The sequence below is a fragment of the Rhincodon typus genome, chromosome 22 (assembly GCF_021869965.1).
Source record: "Rhincodon typus isolate 14 chromosome 22, sRhiTyp1.1, whole genome shotgun sequence".
Lineage (NCBI taxonomy): Eukaryota > Metazoa > Chordata > Chondrichthyes > Orectolobiformes > Rhincodontidae > Rhincodon > Rhincodon typus.
Genome location: NC_063353.1, coordinates 27,141,426 through 27,160,511, shown reverse-complemented (window position 1 = coordinate 27,160,511; position 19,086 = coordinate 27,141,426). Strand labels below are relative to the sequence as shown.

At 39.1% G+C, this 19,086-nt stretch overlaps 1 protein-coding gene across 3 annotated transcripts in view; it reads left to right on the top strand.

Moving 5' to 3' along the window:
- Positions 1–19,086, top strand: part of LOC109913613 (guanine nucleotide-binding protein G(i) subunit alpha-1) — a 1,176,207-nt gene that overhangs the window by 1,145,099 nt on the left and 12,022 nt on the right. For 2 of the 3 annotated variants that reach the window (XM_048610368.1, XM_048610366.1), the window contains 2 exons: positions 10,153–10,195; positions 10,307–10,448. In XM_048610368.1, the coding sequence (XP_048466325.1) occupies positions 10,191–10,195; positions 10,307–10,448 (147 nt within the window). In that variant the 5' untranslated portion in view covers positions 10,153–10,190. Of the gene's footprint in view, positions 1–9,156; positions 9,220–10,152; positions 10,196–10,306; positions 10,449–19,086 lie in introns of those variants that run through there. The other variant, XM_048610367.1, reaches the window with a different exon arrangement.

The following is a 19,086-nucleotide window of genomic DNA, read 5'->3' as shown; positions in this document are numbered from 1 at the left end:
GGCAAGTAAATTGGTTGTTGTGAACTGGCATAGTGAGTGCCCAGAAAATTTGAATAAGATATATTTCGGATATCATCCATTGTCTGAAGGCCAGTCACCGTCACGGAATTTTGTAACTTCAGTCCAATGTCGAGGATTAGAATCGGACCAGAACAATGTCTGATATAAAAGTTTTGTTTAAGTTTGGTAATATTTAAATATTGTCTTGTAGATCTTTTATAAAGCAATTACTTTTCTTTGTGTTGGAAGGGTGCACATTTACAAAATTCAGTATATTATTCCTCCAAAGCAATGCTACTGGTCTATGAAAAGGAGGAATTTTTTTTGTTATACGTTTATTTAAATAAGTCAGTGACCTTGCCACAATATCACCACCATGCCTTGCAGTGCCGGTAATGCTGATGTCATGGAGTTCCTAAACTGTAGTTGCTAAAATATTTGGCAGGCCAGACAGTATTTGTGGAGTAAACTACCAGCATGGACTATTCTTCAACTGCTGTCTAATGAAGAGATATGTGAAAGGTTCACTTCTGTTGAGTGAATAGATGAATAATCTGTCCTCAGTATTTGTGGCGTTTTCTGTTTCTCAGATCTCTACAAGGAACGGTTGTATTTCCTTACCATTTTGCTATGTAGCTTACCAGTACCAGCACTTATTATTGAGGTTAGATTCCAGTTGTACTCCATTTTTTTCCTTTCAAATCATGAGAGTGACCTTGTATATTGCTGTCATTCTATTATTAAAATGAACTGGCCATGAACTTGATATAATACTGACTGGACCTTTTCATGTTGTAAATGCATTTTATTGTTTTGCATATCTGGAAATAGCTTAACTGGAATGGGCTGTTGCAACAGTATGCACCTGCCTATCATACTGGGCTGCTGAGTATCATGATGTCCATTCTGAGACTACTCGGGCTGCCTTTTTTCAAGTTTTCTTTAGGTACACATTGTTATCAACGTGACTTTTTACAAGGTGGTTTTGTTCTGTGCTGTCCTCAACTCAAATCAAATGGACTAGGAAAGGGGTTATTTGGTTTGCTATGTATTCTGCCTGACAGCAAGCTTGTGTGGTTTGGTTGCAGCAAAGTTTAGGAACCCAGATTCAGAGCTACCAAGAGCAAGATGTCAAATGTTCACCTTTGAAAACCAAAACAGGAACAGCTGGGCTGAATGGACAAATTTTCTGTCTGAGATTTTGAGCGTTAAGTGTGCGAAAGAGGTCTAACAGAGAAACCGGTTATAACTGGTATGAGCAAAAGGGAAAAGGTTGCTGAGCCTGTGCATTTTATATTGCCTTTGCTACATATACCCCTGGAAGGGGAAAATATAGACTTCACAGAAAAAACAGCCAAGGACAGCAAAAAGAGTTTACACAATTTCCAAATAAAAACAACACAGATCCTGCTCAATGGGAAAGATACAAAAACCAGCAAAGGACCACACAGCAGCTTATAAGAGCTACTAATAGGGATTATGAAAGGGAATCCGAAAGGGACATCAAAATCAATAGAAGAAATGTTATAATTACATGAAAGGAAAGCAGGTGGTGGGAGCAATGTTGGTCTTCTAAAGACTGAAAGTAAGAATATTGTCAAAGACTATGATGAAATGGCAGACATGTTGAATAATTACATCTAGAGTAGAAAGGAAGGATAGGTTGAAGTTGATAGGAAATGACTAATGGATTGGGAATAGAGACTGTGGCTCAGTGGTTAGCACTGCTGCCTCACAGTGCCAGGGACCCAGGTTTGATTCTACCTTCGGGTGACTGTCTGTGTGGAGTTTGCACATTCTCCCGATGTCTGCGTGGGTTTCCTCCCACAGTCAGGCTAGCTGGATTGGTCATACTAAATTGTCCATAGTGTTTAGGGATGTGTAGATTAGGTGGGTTACTGGGGATGGGTCTGGGTGGGAAGCTCTGAGGGTTAGTGTGGACTTGTTGGGCAAAGGGCCTGTTTCCACACTGTAGGGATTCTATGATCTATGATCTATGATCTAAAGCATGGGTAATGAGGAAATAAATGAAATTTATGACAAATGACAAATCTCTGAGACCTGACAGTTTCCATTGAGGGTGTTAAAGGAAGTTGGAGAGAAAGCTGTAGACTCCCTAGCTATGTAATCTTTCAGAATTCCCAAGCTAAAACAGTCATCGTCTGGATTGGAAAGTTGCAGGTACCACTCTGCTTTTTGAGACGGGTGAAAGAGGAAAACCCAGGGAGTCACAGACCAGTTAACCTAACGTGTGTCACAGGGAAGGTTTTGGAGTCTATCATCAAGGATGGGGTAACTGAACATCTTGAAAATTCCCAGTTAGCCTGGGAGAACCAACATGGATTCGTGACAGGTTATGCCTGACAATCCTCATTGAATTTTTGAAGAGACGACTAAGGTAGTAGACAGAATGATGTTTATTGATGTTATTTATGGGGACTTCCAGGAGGCATTTAACAAATCCCACAAAAGAGATTGTTAACAAAGGTTGAAGTCCATGGTATTGATGGCAAATTACTGATATGGTTGGAAAATTGGTTGAGTGGCAAGTGGCAGAAAATAGCGATAACAGGTAGGTATTCAAATTAGCAGGATGTGATCATTGGTGTCCCACAAAGGTCTGTATTAGGGCCTCAGTTATTCCTATTATTTAGTAACAACTTGGATAATGGCCATAAAAAGTCATATATCCAAATTTGCTGATGTCAAAGTTTTGCAGCATTGTAGACAGTGTAGATAACATCATAAAATTAGAATGGGGTATTGATACACTAAGTGGATGGGCAAAACTATGGCAGATGTAAGCAATGTGAGGTTATCCATTTTAGGCCGTGAAAGGTTGGATCAGGGTACTTTATAGATGGTATGAAGTTAAGTACAATGGGTGCCCAAAAAGACATGGGGGTTCAAGTGCTTAGATCTTTAAAATATCACAAACAGGTGCAGCAAATAATCAAGAAAGCTAATAGAATGCTGGCCTTTATATCTAGAGGATTGGAGTACAAGGATGCAGAAATTAGACTGCAGTTATACAGAATCCTCTTTAGACCCCACTTGGAGTACTGGGTACCACCCCTGAGAAAGGATATCTTGGCCTTGGAGAGAGTACCGTGTACATAAATGATACCTGAGAGATTCAGAAGTTAAGTCATGACGAGAGATTACACAAATTTAAGCCTGTTTTTCCGTGGCATTTAGAAGGTTACGGAGTGTCTGACCAAAGCCTTAAAGATATTAACAAGAAGAAACAGGATAGATAATGATAAGCTATTTCCATTGGTTGAGAATTCCAGAACTAGGGGGTATAGTCTGAGAATTAGGGCCAGACCATTCAGGAGAGATGTTAGGAAGCACTTCTACACACAAAGGGTAGTAGATGTTTGGAATCCCTTCCACAAATGGCAGTGGATGCAGGACCAGTTGTTGGTACAAATTTAAGATAAATTTTTGTTAAGCAAGGTATTAAGGAAAATGAGCCAAAGGCAGGTGTATGGAGTAAGGCCACACGTCAGCCATGATCTAATTGAATAGTGGTGCAGGCGCAAAAGGCTGAATGACCTACTCCTGCTTGCCTGTTCCTATTGTCCTAAAGACTGTGCAGGATGTGTCCTAGTAAGGCCTAGGGAAAGAAATCACCAAAGTGAGTCTTTCTGTTGAATGTCGATACTTTAGGACTTAAAAGTCCACTCCAGTCTCCAATGTCTGGCGAGTAATGAAACTGGAAGATGAGAGTCCATTAGGATCTGGGGATAACTGTGGACTGTTTCCTGCAAAGACTGGAGTTCTATGGAGCTCCTCTGATGTTGCCTGACTTATGTTCCTCCAGCTCCACACTGTTTAACTCCAGCATCTGCAGTTCTTGCTATCTCCATAGTCTTGTGGAGAATTGTTTTTATTGTAATGATCCTAGTGAGTGTTGCCACTGGAGAAGCAAATATGAAGTGATGTTCTCTCACTAGAACATAAATGTGCTATGTTGCAGCTTTTGGTTTTAGCAATAACAGTTAATTACACACAGTGCAGGTAGTTCTCCTGTAACACGATAGTTACTTTCTTGTGTGACCTTGTTTTGTAGTAAATCACGCTAAAGAACATCGCATAATAGGGAAATCACTATACTATACAGTGGAAAGTTTGCATTATCCAAACAGTGTCCAGTATTCATCCATTGTGTTACAGCTAATTTGTGTTAACAAACACGTGTTATAGCGGAAATACCTGTGATTAAGAGTAGCAGAGCTATCTAAAGATAGCAAAGTTTGAAAGACTTCAAAACATATGGCAAAACAAAGTCCCCAACACATTCATTTTTACAGTTAATCAAAATCCGAAGAAAATTTCCTTTGTTCTCCAATTTGTAGATTTGACTGCTTTTTCTCTGTTCCTGTCCTTTTGAGGTATGAAGTCTTTTGCATGGCAGACTCAAACCTGAGAGCTTAGATTTTTTCAGTCTTTTAATAATCTGCAGAGTTCTAACCAATTGCTTCTAACTGGAAGTTTCACAAACTACACTTTTGCACTGAAGTATCATATTCCCGCAATTGCTCTAAGCAATCTTTTTAGGAGAGACTATTTGACTTCATTAGGGTCCCCCTTAAACTGAACTCAAGTTTTTTAAATAAACTTTTAAAATTTATTCTGCTGCAGCAAATGCCAAAGTATTTTTTTCTTGTTGTAATCCCCAGCAGTATAAACAAACTTTATTAACGTTTCAAGAGACATTGCAGTCACCTGCTTTCTGACCCATAGTGGTTTAAAGACATGATTCTGGAAAGACTGACCTAATTACTTTTGAATCAGAGATAGTAGGAACTGCAGATGCTGGAGAATCCGAGACAACAAGGTGCAGGGCTGGATGAAAACAAATGATAAAGCATAGGATTTTCCAGAATCTGTTGATCTGATGTTCTGACATGTGACCTTTGCTAATCATGCATGGTTGTGTCTGAAGTCTTACAATTACAACTTGCTCCGGAAATACAATCTTGAAATGTCCTTCCATTTACTTTTTCAAAAGAATCAATAGGTTTCACCCTGAAATAATATAGGGAGTTTTTTCTTGGTTTCAGAAATGGGAGAGATCAGCTGAGCAGCTTGTTCATAGCAAGCTGTTATTCAACTCAGTTGGTTCTTAGCAGACTTACACCTAACTGAATCAGATAAAACAAGAACCCTTCCAAGCTGGTCAGTGTTGAAACAGCCCCGGCATGGTGTACAGCAGAGTAATCTATTGTAACCAGTCATGTGATTTCTGTGAAGTTTTTTTTAGAAACCTATAATGTCCACACTGAATTTTCAATGATGTCTTTTAAAGAAACCATGTGAGGCACACTGAAAACTTAAAGTAAATTGCTTTTTCTACAATCTTTCAAATTTTATCTTTGAGTAATATTAAATATGTGTCTTTTTTGTAATGGCTGGGCATCTGATTTTGTTTTTTTTTTCAATGTCACTTGCAGAAAAGTAAAATTGTGCTGATATACTGTTCCAGCAGGTCGACTTGAAGTAAATTTGTGCTTGGTTACATAAGAGAAATAGCTTTTTGATCCCATTGTTGATCGTAGCTGCAAGGAAATAATTAACAAACAGATAAACACGTTCAGGCAGTTGTGCTTGTGCACCACATTCTGTTTGATATGCCCAAGTTATGTTAAAGGAAGAAATTGAAGCTTTAAGAAAAGTGCTAACGTTGTAATTGTACAGTGAGATATCGTGGTTGCAAAATGTTTGCTTTAGAAATAAGAGATTTATGTAGTAACAATTCAGAAGGTGTTTCATTAAAGAACAGGACACTCAGTGGATATTATTCATTAAATGCAGGATAATTGAAGCACATGTGTAAAAAAAAACTTGAATCAAAATAAGACTTGGTGAATTCTATAAATAACTCTTCTTGCAAAATTATACCTTTGTAAGAGACTGGTAGAAAGCCACATTAATTCCATGGGCCATTGCGTGGAACTAATTTCTGGTCTCAAACATAAAATGAGATTTACGCATATTGCAGATTTTGCACTGGTCTTCTTGCCTTTAATAATTGAATTCTGTTTTTAAATTTTTTTTGCATTGTAGTTTTGACTGCCTCCCTGACAAAGCATTTTATCTGTTTTCTGGCAGGCAGGGCTGGTTTTATTTGTGGACTTTTGTGACCAGATTTTGTGTATTGTTTTCTGAAATACATAAAAATCTGAAACACAATCAGAAATTGCTGGAAAAACTTAGCAGGTCTGGCACCATCTGTGGAGAGAAAACAGAGTTAATTCTTCCGGTCTAGTGACCCTTGTTCAGAACTGATACGCTAAGGAAAGATTGATATACGTACTAGAGAAGGATGGGAGAGGGGAAGGAGTAAACGATAGATGGAGATGCAGAGAGGGAGAAAAACAGTTGGGTAGACAAAGTATAGGGTAAGGGTCATCCTCGGAGTATGAATAGCTGCTAATAGGGACCATTGTTAGCAAAGTGGAAAAGTTCATCGATTTCCCACCCTACCGTCACTTTCACCTGGTCTATTTCTGACTCCTCTCTTCACTTCCTTGGTGTCTCTGTTTCCATTTCTGGGGATTGACTGGCCAGTAATATCCACTACAAGCCTACAGACTCTCACAGCTACCTGGACTATACATCCTTGCACCCTGTTTCCTGTAAAGATTCCATTCCATGCTCCCAGTTCCTCTGAATCAATCGCATATATTCCGATGAGTTCAACTTTGACAAGGGACCCTGTGAAATGTCAACATTCTTCATGTTCAAAAAGCACACAATTTGTAGGTACAGTCAGTCAATGGGACATTTTATAAATTCCTGCTTTGCAAATAAAACCAGTCTGGCTCCAGGTTAAAACACAGACAGATTCTAAACAAGGCCTCACACCTAAAATGCATTGTCTGACCCGAGATGTCACCTATTTTATACACTAATAAAACCTTTAGTTATTTCGGGGCAGTGACTTGAAAGAAATTCTGGGATTTGTTTTCTAACCAATTGAAACCTGCATCTCCTTTCTAACTGATTAAAGATTTAACAGGTGGGAGTCAGCCAGCTATTTTAGGGTTATTGAATACATTTGCATCATTTGAATGATCCTTTGATCTTTTACTTACAAATTCTGTGTCTTGATACCTCCTGTCTCACTACACCTGAGAAAGCTAGTGTTTCCAAATAAACCTTTTGGACTATAACCTTGTGTTGTGTCATCTTTGACCTTGTCCAACCCAGTCCAACACTGGTACCTCCATATCATTTTTTAGTCAGAACTGGGAACAAGTAGCAATGTGATGGGTTTTAAACAAGAGATGACAGGTGATGATTATGGAAGCTATTTGATAGGGTGCAACATAGGAGAGATTGAGTGACAATTTTTCTTACAGGGACAAAGGGAATGATAATGGAGCAAGAAAGGAAACAAAGATGTGTAATGATCAGGTATGTGGCTTTCTGAAAGAAAAAAAAAGAAAAACTGAAACAAAATGGGCTTGAAATTGAACTTGTGTCCAGAAGGTTGTAAAGTGCCCAAATGAATGATGAAGTGCTGCTCCTCAAGCTATATTGAGCTTCACTAGAACAGCAAAGCAGGCCAAGGACTGAGATCTCAGTGTGAGAGCAAGTTGGAGAATTAAAATGACAGGTCTCTGGGAGCTTGGAGTCATACTTGTAGACTGAGCATAAGTATTCTGCAGTGCAGTTGTCCAGTCTGTGTTTGGTGTTAATGTTGAGCAATGTGAGCAGTGAATGTAGTACAATAAATTGAAAGTTTATAGCTGGAAGTAGTGTTGGACCTTGGAGGAAGTAAAAAGGCAGGTGTTACATTTACTGTATTTGAATGGAAAGCTCCAGGGTAAAGGATTTGAATGCTTCACCAAGATATGAAAGGAACAATCCCTTTTTGGAATGCTGAAAGTGTAGGGGATGATGTGCTTTGTGGCATTGTACCAAGATAGACTTTGCAATGAGAAACTAGCACACTCATCTCGGTGATAATTGAGCGAATGCAAGCTTAAGTTTTATTTCTAAATTTTAAACTTTTTATAAGCAGACTTAAGTATATAGTACAGACCTGGGATGAATGTAGAAACAACTCTTCAGATCAGCGATGGGATGGGAAATATGGAATCAGGGGAAGACTGTTGATGTGTTTGATAGAGTAAGCAATTCAGTGTTCTTGTTTTTGTGACTGCCCAGATAGGAGCTGTATTTTTGCTCCTTTTGTTTTTGATTTATCACTGGATGTAGACAATGCTGGTTGGGCCAGCACTTATTGCTCCATCCTAGTTGCCCTTGAGAAGATGGTGGTAAGTTGCCACTTTGAGCTGCTGCAGTCCATGTGGTACATAAACACTCTCAATACTGTTAAGGAGGGAGCTCCAGGATTTTGAGTGAAGAAACAGCAATATACTTCTAAGTCTGGATGGTGAATGTTTTTGGGGGGGGGGGGTGGGGAATCTTGCAAGTGATGGAGTTCCTATGAATCTGCTGCCCTTTTCTCTTTTAGAATGTAGTGGTCGTAGATTTAGAAGGTGCTATCTAAGGAACAGTGAATTTCTGAAGTGAATTGTTTTGTAGGTGGTACACAGTGCTGCTACTGAGTTTTGATGGTGGAGGTATGGAATGGCACCACATCCACAAACAGTCAGACTGCTTTGGCTTGGATGGTGTCAAAGTTCCTTGAGTGTAGTTGGCACTGCACTCGTCTGGGCAACTGGAATGTATTCCATCACACACCTGACTTGTGCCTTGTAGACAGTGGACAGGTTTTGTAGAGCCAGAAAGTGAGTTTATTGCTGCTGCAAAATTCCTAGCTTTTGGCCTGCTCTTGTAGCCAAATTCCCAAATCACGAGTCCAGTTCAGTTTTTGGTAACCCTCATGATATTGATAGTTGGGGATTCAGTGGCGATACCATTGACCATCAATGAGTAATGGTTAAATTCTCTCTCGCTGGAGATTGTCATTGCATGTCACCATGTGATATGCATGTTACTGGTAATTTGTCAGCCCTTACCTGGATTTTGTCTAAGCCTTGCTACAATTGGTCATGGACTGCTTCAGTTTCTATGTTTCTCTTAAATTAGGTTAGAGAATATTGAAATAGAGTACCCTGAATATTTGAATTTTCAGTTTTACAGAGACAATCCGAATAATGGGCCATTGCATCTAATGCTTCCTCGTGAACTTGGTGTGCTTGTTGCTGAAAACATTTCTCATTGCAATATTATGCACAGGTTTTAGTTTTTTTATTATATTTTCTTTATTGAAACATAATTGTGGTAGAGAACATTAATTTTTTTAATATATGCTTATTGCGAATGCTCCCTGCTTTTGTCTCTGTCATGGGGATTAATGTGCAGGAAGGTACCAGAGTTCTTTAACTAATCTCTAATGATCATGTACTTGCTCCTATCCCTAACTTAAGAGAAAGTGTATTACATTTATATGGTACCTTTATGACCTTGCAGTATCTCAAATACTTAACAGCTAAGTAAGAACTTTTTAAAATGTTATCATTGTGATAGTACATGAAACATGACAGCCAATAAGTGCACACACAACCCCACAAACATCAAGAGATATGACTTGATCTTAATTGATCGTTGTTGAGGGATCCTCTTGAGAACACCTCAGCTAAAGATAGTGCAGTAGTCCTTCAGTATTGCACTTGTGTGTTAGTCAAGACCTTGTGCTGCAATATTTTAAAGTGGAACTTGAATACTCAATCTCCTGACTTGGGTGACAGTGCTAACTGCAAAAAGTCCACTTGAATTATCTAAAAGCCTGTCAGCAATAATGTTTATTTTAGATTAAACATGCAAATCTTCATTTTTTTTAATAATCATCGACTCTCTACCATTTGCTTTTTATTTGATATCGATGTAACTCTTTGTAAATCATACGTGGCAAAAGTTCTACATTCCTTTACATAAAGTACTTTTTAAAATTTTAATCTTTTTCCAATTTGATACTTGTTCATTCCCTTCTGGATGTGAATTTGCTTTTTATAAATTTTCCAAGATGATGTGACCAACTTGCACAACTTGGCTTGTGTTTATTCACTTGCACTCTATTACAATTCAAAACTTGTGCAAACGGGGGGGTGAAGAAAACAAATTAATTACATTAAGCTCATGTACAACTGAAGGTATTTCTGCCTTTTACAGGTGCAGGGGAGTCTGGCAAAAGTACCATTGTTAAACAGATGAAGTAAGTATGCAGTTTATCTGCTGGACAAGTAGGTGAAAAGATGTCCAATTTTTCTTCTGTTCAGATACTTTCTTTCCCTTTGTAAATTTTACATTATGTTTTTGTTAATAGGATTATACATGAGGCTGGTTATTCAGAAGAAGAATGCAAACAATATAAAGCTGTTGTGTACAGCAACACCATTCAGTCTATTATTGCGATTATTCGAGCAATGGGAAGATTGAAGATAGACTTTGGTGATCCTGCAAGAGCAGTAAGTAGCAAAAAGAAATTGGCTTTGTGATATCTATCTCAATATTAATCTTGAATAGAATAATGCTTCCTGTTTGGTACAGAAAAAGGAAATGTGCAAATTAATTTTGGGCCAAACTGTGAAGTGTTCAAAATTAATAGCTTATTAAACCCAATGTTACCGCAGAAAGGAAAAAAAATACACATTCACTGATCATTTCAGTTTGCATTTAAAATGTTCTCTGTTTAAAGGCAAAAATATTGTGTATGCTGGAAGTCTGAAACAAACACAATGCTGGAGAAAGTCAGCAGATCTTGGAAGACAGAAATAACATTAAATTTTCGAGTCCAGTATGACTTCTTCAAAACTGCATTTCTCCAGCATTCTCTGTGCTTGATTTGTGCTTGCTGTTTTTTTTTTCCAAAAATAAAACCAATTTGTGTGAAACTTTTTAATTTGTTTTGGAGAAATTGAAATACTGCAAGTTATTAATGAACATCTATTTGCACTGGTCCAAGCAGTTATTCTGCCTAAACCATGGCTGGATGTTCAGTTGCTAGTGGGGTTGGAAATGGGTGTAGGTAAGATTTAAAATTGGGTTCCTATAGCGCTCATCTGTATTGTGATACATGTGAGATGCATTGTAATTTTCAAAGTGAGATTGGGATGGCAGAGGTGAAGGAAACTAACAATGAACCTGCTCACATCTAATCAATGGTATATTAAGTTCCTTAAGGAGCTTGCTAATGGGCAGGAGAGGTTGGGTCTACAATTGCCAAAAGTGAGTTAGCTGAACCTGAACAGTCCAGTGCATACTAGCGCATAGCTGTTGTCTTCAAAGTGAGATGAATGGGAAGTTTTATTAGTGAATTGCAAATTGTCAGGCCCTTGGGGATCTTGTGCTAGATTACGCACATTACCTCTGATTTGGTCATATTTTCAATGTCTGAATGTGTGTTGCTGGCTTTCCACTGGTGCGCCTTGTCTTTTCGACATTGCAGTGAGATGCCCCTACTGGAGTTGCCAATCACTTGTCCTTGTATGGTATCTCCTCCTCTTGGAGTCATTTGGTGCTGCTATTTGGGAACTGAATTTGTCTTCTTCCCACTTACTGTACTTGCATTTCAAAATGGCACTATGTGAGCAACACAGTTGGAGTGCAGAGTTGGGATTGGGAATTCATCTGGGTGTTGTGTTCTTGACAATAGTTTGAAAGTCTGGTCCATTGTTTATATTTTTCAAAGAGTGAAACGTAATTACTGGCTAATATGCATGAATGTGAAAATGTGACAGGTTGAAATCCTATTTGGAAGTTACATAACTAACATATAACAAAATCTGGGCTCTACAGTGGCATCTTTAGTTAAAGTAAACTCTGCAAACTGTTCCTACTTATTATTAAAGGCAAACAGTGCTTTTTGTTTTTCTTTAAACAGTACTGTTCTGAAGGTTGAATAGAAGATATTAATAGCTTTGGATCTTTATTTTATTAATAGAGGAATAAAATATGAAAACAAAGTAATTATGCTAGAACTTTATAAATTCATCTGGTTCAGTCAGGGCTGGTATGTTGGGACAGATCTAGGTACTAGATTTCTTTTGAGTTATAAGGAGAGGCTGGATAGATTGGGTCTTCTTTTTCTGGAGCATAGGAGGCTGAGGGGTGATCTTTATACATCATAAGAGGCATAGATAAGGTGAATAGGCAGAATAGCCAGGGTCTTTTCCCCAAGGTAGGAGAGAGCATAGTTTAAGGTGAGAGGGAAAGATTTAGAAGGGACCTGAGGGGCAGCTTTTTCTCAGAGAGTGGTGCATGTATGGAATGAGCTGCCAGAGGAAATATAGAGGTGAGTATAATTACATGGTTTAAAAGACATTTGGGCAGGATAGGAAAGATTTAGAGGGTTGTAGGCCAAATGCAGGCAAATAGGACAAGTTCAGTTTAGGAAACATGGTCGCCATGGACGACTTGGGCCAAAGGGTCTGTTTCTGTGCTGTGTGACTCTAGAGTCACAGAGTCCATTGGAGGTTTGCTAATCTGTTACCAGAAGTAAGCACCTTAACTTGCATGGAGAAGTTAGAATTATAATCTGCACAGAGAAGTTTTGAGGAGGATGCTTATGATGCAATGGTGGTATCTCTACGTGAAGCAAACTGCTTTGTCCAGGATCTTATCAAACATCAAACATCAAGCTTCACACACCTTGGCAAGTGGGCAAGTATCCATTCGCAGTCTTGACTTGTGCCTTGTAGATGTTGGACAGCATCTGGGGAGTCAGGAGGTGAGGTACTTGCTGCAGTATTCATAATCTCTGACCTGCTTTTAGAGACACTGTGTTTATGTGGCAAGTCCAGTTGAATTTCTGGTCAACGGTAACCCTCAAGATGTTGGTAGTGGGAGATTCATTTATGGTAACAGCATTGACTGTCACAGGGCGATGGTTAGACTGTCTGTTACTGAAAATGGTCATTGCCTATCATTTGTGTGGTGCAAATGTTACTTGCCACTTGTCAGCCCAAGCCTGGATAGTGTGCAGATCTTGTTGCAATTGAACACAGACTACTTCAGTATCTGAGGAGTCATGAATAGTGCAAATGTTGTGCAATCATTGGCAAACATACCTAATGATGGAGGAAAGGCCATTGATGAAGCAACTGAAGATGGTTGAGCCTAAGACACTACCCTGAGGAACTCCTGCAGAGATATCCTGGAGTTGAGAAGACCAACATCCTACAACCACAACCATCTTCCTATGTGTCAGTTATGACTCCAACCAGCAGAGAGTTTGCCCCCGATACTCATTGATTCCAGTTTTGCTAGGGCCCTTTGATGCCACAGTCGAATGATGTCAAGGGCTGCCACTCTCACCTCACCTCTGAAATTCAGCTGTTTTCATCCATGTTCAAACCGATCGTAATGAGGTCAGGAGCTGAGTGGTCCTGGCAGAACCCAAACTGGGCATCACTAAATAGGTTATTGGCGAGCAGGTGTGTGCTTGACAGCACTGTTAATGACACCTCCTGTTACCTTACTGATGATTGAGATTAGACTGATGGGGTGGTAATTGACTCCGTGGGGCTTGTCCACCTTTTGTGTACAGGATATACCTGGGCAATTTTCCACATTGTCGGATAGATGCCAGTATTGTAACTCTACCGGAAGAGCTTGGCCCTGGGAGCAGCAAGTTCTGGAGCACAAGACTACAGTACTATTGCCACAATGTTGTTATTGCCAATAGCCTTTGTGTTTTTGATATCACATGGAGTAAATGTAATTGACTGATCATGGTACCTGTGATAGGGGGCACCACTGGAGGAGTCTGAGACGGATCATCCATTTGGCACTTCTTGCTGAAGATTGCTGCAAATGCTTCAGCCTTATCTTTTGTACTGAAGTGTTGAACTCCTCCATCCTTGAGGATGGGGATATTTGTGGATCTGCTTCCTCCAGTGAATTGTTTAATTGCCCACTACCATTTACCACTGGATGTGGCAGAACTGTAGAGCTTGGATCTGACCCATTGGTTATGGGGTTGCCTAACTCTGTCTATCACTTACTGCTTATGCTGTTTGGCATGTAAGTAGTCCTTTTGGTAGCTTCACCAGGTTGACACCTCATTCTTGGGTATCCCTGGTACTGCTCCTGGCATGCCCTTCTGCACTCTCCATTCAACCATGGTTGAATCCCTGGCTTGATGTTAATAGTTGAGTGGGGAATATGCTGGACCATGAGATTGCAGATTGTACCGGAGTACAATTTTGCAGCTGTTGGTGACTCACATTGTTTATGGATGCACATAGAGTTGCTAGTTAGGTTCAAAATCTGCCCCATTTACCATGATGATAGTGCCACAGAACATTTTGGAGGGTATTCTCAATGTGAAGGTGGGACTTTGTCTCCCCAGCGACTGTGCAGTGGTCTCTCTTACTGATACCGTTATGGATAGATGCACCTGCAGCCAGTAGATTGGTAAGGATAGGGTCAAATATGTTTCTCCTTCTTGATTGCCTCATCACTTGCAGCAGACCCAGTCTAGCAGCTATGTCCTTCAGGACCTGACTAGCTTGATCAGTAGTGCTGCTGCCGAGCCACTATTGGTCGTCGATATTGAAATCCCCACCCAGCATTCATTTTGAGCCCTTGCTACCCTCTATGCTTCCTCCAAGAGTTGCTTCCACACCTGTAACCCTTCGAAAGTCTCTGTTTGAATTGGAGATGTCGGAGGGTTCAGATGAAAGAAAACAAAATAATTGCTTAGAAAATGTTAGATTATAATTACATACATTGCTTAACTCCTGAGTCACTACTCAGTTGGCCACATACTGGCCTTGTGCACTGACGTAACCAACTACACCTCATGCAGATCACTCTCAGACCCTGGCACCCAGACCTGACCTGACCCGACCCTCTGAGATCAGATCCATCCTGATTTTTCTTCCCACTCCACTGCCCCACCAAAACCTTTGTTGCATCCAAACACCTCAGACTCGACAGTTAGCCTGTTCCACCCCAAACTACCTTAAACATTGCATCACTTGCCTTGCCACCTTGCAACCTGGAACAATACTTACCTGGCACCCTTCCTTACTCATTTGGCATCCTAACCCAGCATCCTACCAACTGGCACCCTACTCTCTATTCATCTGACACCTTAAATCCCACCCATCTGGCACTCCACATTTTCGGTACCCTACAATTCCAGCACCCAAACATCGTACTTGCTTTATGTCTTTGCTGTTTGACAGCACCTTCAAAGTTTACATTTCAGAATACAGCAGCAGATTGGTGTGAAAAGAGGGTGTGGTTTGCTTTCCCCTTTTAATTCTTTATTATAAAAACACTGTCAGAATGGTGCTACCACTGTGCATTTCTGAAAGAATCCGATTGGGATTGGAATCTCCTCTCAGAAATGCAGAGCTCCCTTTTCTGTTTGCTGGAAAAGAAACAAAACCAGAGTGGTAATCTGCATGTGATTGTCACTCTTGAAAAATCTGGCTCAACAGATCAGTATTACTGTCTTGCAGAGACTTCTAACCTATAAAATATTGTACTTGTTTTTCAAATCACTATATTTGTATTGTTACTCCATTGAAGTCGCAGAAACTGTTGCTTTAACCTGTATTTCAGAGCTGCTGCATTAACTTGACATTCAAAATTTGATCTGTTACTGATACTAATTTACCATATATGCATTTACTTGTCTTACTAAGTCTGTATTACAAGAAAACAGTTAACTTCCAACATGTGCTTTATGTTTGAACTTGTTTTAATGAGCGGTGTTTTCAAAATGCGCATCAGTTGAGTAGTTCAATTTAGCACTAAATTCATCATCTTTTTTTAAAACAAGAATTAATGTCAGTCATTTCAGGTGATGGATCAGCTATGATACCTTACCCATTGAGAACATTTGATTTATTGATGACTCAAAATTTTGTGTGTATGGTAACAATATCTTGACCTTGAGCTTTCACTTAACTAAAATTACGTTTCGTATTATGCAAATTTTTCTTGAAACGGGGTTGTGATGAACTAATAATGGACGGCATAAACTAAAATTGCTTGTTAACAGTCTTCAAAATTGACAACATTTTGAGTCCTTTTAACAAAGAAAACAAAGAACTGCAGATGCTGGAAATTGGAAACATAAACAGAAATTGCTGGAAAAACTTTGTAGGTCTGTCAGCATCTGTAAAGAGAAAGCAGAGTTAATGTTTTGGGTCCAGGGACCCTTCTCCACTTGTGAAGTCCCAAAACATTAACTCTGCTTTCTCTTTACAGATGCTGCCAGACCTGCTGAGTGTTGCCAGCTGTTTCTGTTTTTGTCTTTGAGTCCCGTTGCCCCTCTGTTCGCTCTTTTCTTGTTCTATGACCTGATTATTTCTCTTCCCTAACTGGAACAGTTAGCTGCATTACTAAAGGTGCCAGCTTAGCTAAGCGCTTCAATCCCCCAGAGGAAACAGAGACACTTTATACCTCTTATTGCTATGACAATATCTAAACATAAGATCTTAATTAGCTGCACAATGGGATTGCTTGAATCATAATGCAAGTTAGCATATTGCATTACTGGCACAGAATGCTTGGATGTGAGTTGAACAGTTACATTAATTGTAATTAATTTATAAATTGTTGCAGATAATTTTGTCGACTATAGTATAAGGGGTATTTGTTGCCAATTTTGGATGCAATCTGTAGGAAAGCGCCCTAAATGCACTTGAAATTGCACTGGTTAGGTAATGGTTCAAGTCTAATTCAAACTTATTTGGATAATAGCATGTAAAATCTTCCATGGCCCTGTAATTAGGTAGCATAACAAAAAATACTTTTTTTTTTCTTTCTGTTTTAAAGCAGTATTCCTTGTGATAATGTGTAGTTTTATTAGCACAATTAGAAATGGTTTTATTGCCAGAAATAAATATTCTTAATAAACATCCAATCCACTACTTATGGGTAACTTGATTTAAGTTCACTTCAATGCTGAACCATTTACTAGTTGGTGTACACTAGTTAAAATTATTCGTAAATTAAATATTTGTTTTGATCGAAAACATTTCAAAAGGACCACAACTGGATAACTCTTTGTCAGCAGGCATTTTTGATCTCAACTTGTGTGGGAATTGCTACTCTTGTTGGCAGGACACATTCTAGTCACACTGAGTCCTAAACCAGCGTAAAAGATCATGGCATACATTAATGCAAGAAGGAATGTCTGGAGGCCTTGAGTTCTACAGGTGACATGACATTGAAACTGTACCCAGGGTTTTAAACAGACTTTTTTGGACTACGTTGAGTCTGTTCTGTTTTGGGTTGTTCTATTGGGTCAGATATTTTATAAGGTTAGCTCAACTGGATGAGAGAGGACAATCTCAATCCTGTACGTCAGTGATATGAGATAAGTTGAAGAAATTTAATACACTTTTACTTGTATTTAGTACATTGGTACATTTATTATTATACATTACCTAGTTTGTCTTCGATAAATTTCACATGTCCTGTCTTTCCTCTTGAAGTTTTTCAATTAATGCATTTGATAGAGTCTAATTGCTACTCTTTTTTTAATCCCCTGTTGCTAATTCTTACTATTCGTCCCTGCTTCTACATCAGAATACATGCCTAAAAACTTGCATCCCTTTCAAACTGACCTTATTTGTTTGCTCTTTCACATGATGCAGTATTCTTGCGATGCACTGGTATGTTGGATGAAATAGTGAACTTCATATATCGGTTTGAAAATACGTTGATTGGAATGTCACCAGCTTCTGACGTCTAGTCTGGAGCAGCTGCCATTGAATAAACTTGCCATTTCTTTTAAGGAAGGCAGCCAGGAATACCTTCTCTTAATGGCTGTCTTTCAGCCACCAACCTTAATGAATTTAAGCTTACTTGGTGTTTTCAGTGGCTGCACAAAGCATTTATCAGGCACCAGCTGCAGTAATATATAAGCACATTATTTAATGTAACTGAGCTTATCCTCCAACCTTTCTTGAATTACTAAAGATAATTGTTAGCTTTATTTACACATCCTTAATTTTTCTTCCTGCTATCCTCTTTAACTTTAACTTTAAACTGTTGTGAAAGACTCCATTAAGTTAATGTCAGAATTGGGGTGCAACTAATTCTTCATAAAACTTGCCTGCTGTTTATGGCTAAGGTACGTTTTGGTACAACTAAATTTAAATGCGTGTTGAGAAAAAAATTGCTTTGCTTTATCATCATTTGTTCACAAACTGTTGACATGTTACTGTGTAATACATAGCATGACCTAGCCTATCAAACAATATTGACATGTCCTGGGTGAACTAAAGATCCGGTAATTGCCTCTCTGGATTTACATAGCAATTTCTGCAAGTTGCATTTAGAATAGTTCCCTGTGGTTTACCAGATGAAATTGTTTGAAACTCAATATCACATTGGCTCAATTTCGAAAGAACCCTTTGATCTTTAATTTCAGTTTATTATGGCAACTGTGGAAAATGTTCGTTTTTTTTATAAAGGGTAATGGCTGGCAACAAAAGTAATTTATCCTGTGAACTGCTCAGGTTGAGGAGGGAAGGAGGGGAAAGAAATAATTAACTGGGAGTTTTGGAAAAGAGAGGATCTAGTTAACTCATTAAGGAGCAAAGAATCCTAAGAGTACAGCACCAAAACAAGACTCTTTGGTTCAACCCGTCTGCACCGACCAGACATCCTAATCTGACCTAGTTCCATTTGCCAGCATTTGACACACATCCCTCTAAACCTTTCCTATTCATATATCCGTCCAGATGCCTTTTAAATGTTGTAATTGTAACGTTCTCCACCACTTCCTCTGACAGCTCGTTCCATACGCACACCACCCTCTGCATGAAAAAGTTACCCCTCAGGTCTTCATTAAACCTTTCCCCATTCATGTTAAACCTATGCCCTCTAGTTTTGGACTCTACCACCCTTTGGCTATTCGCCCTATCCATGCCTCATGATTTTATAAACCTCTGTAAGGTCATCCCTCCGTCTCCAATGCTCTAAGAAAAAAGCCCCAGTCTATTCAGCCTCTACCAAAAGCTCAAACCTTCCAGTCCCAGCAACATCCTTGTAAATCTTTTCTGCACCCTCTAAGTTTTTAACAACATCCTTCCTACAGTAGGGCGACCAGAATTGTACGCAGTATTCTAAAAGTGG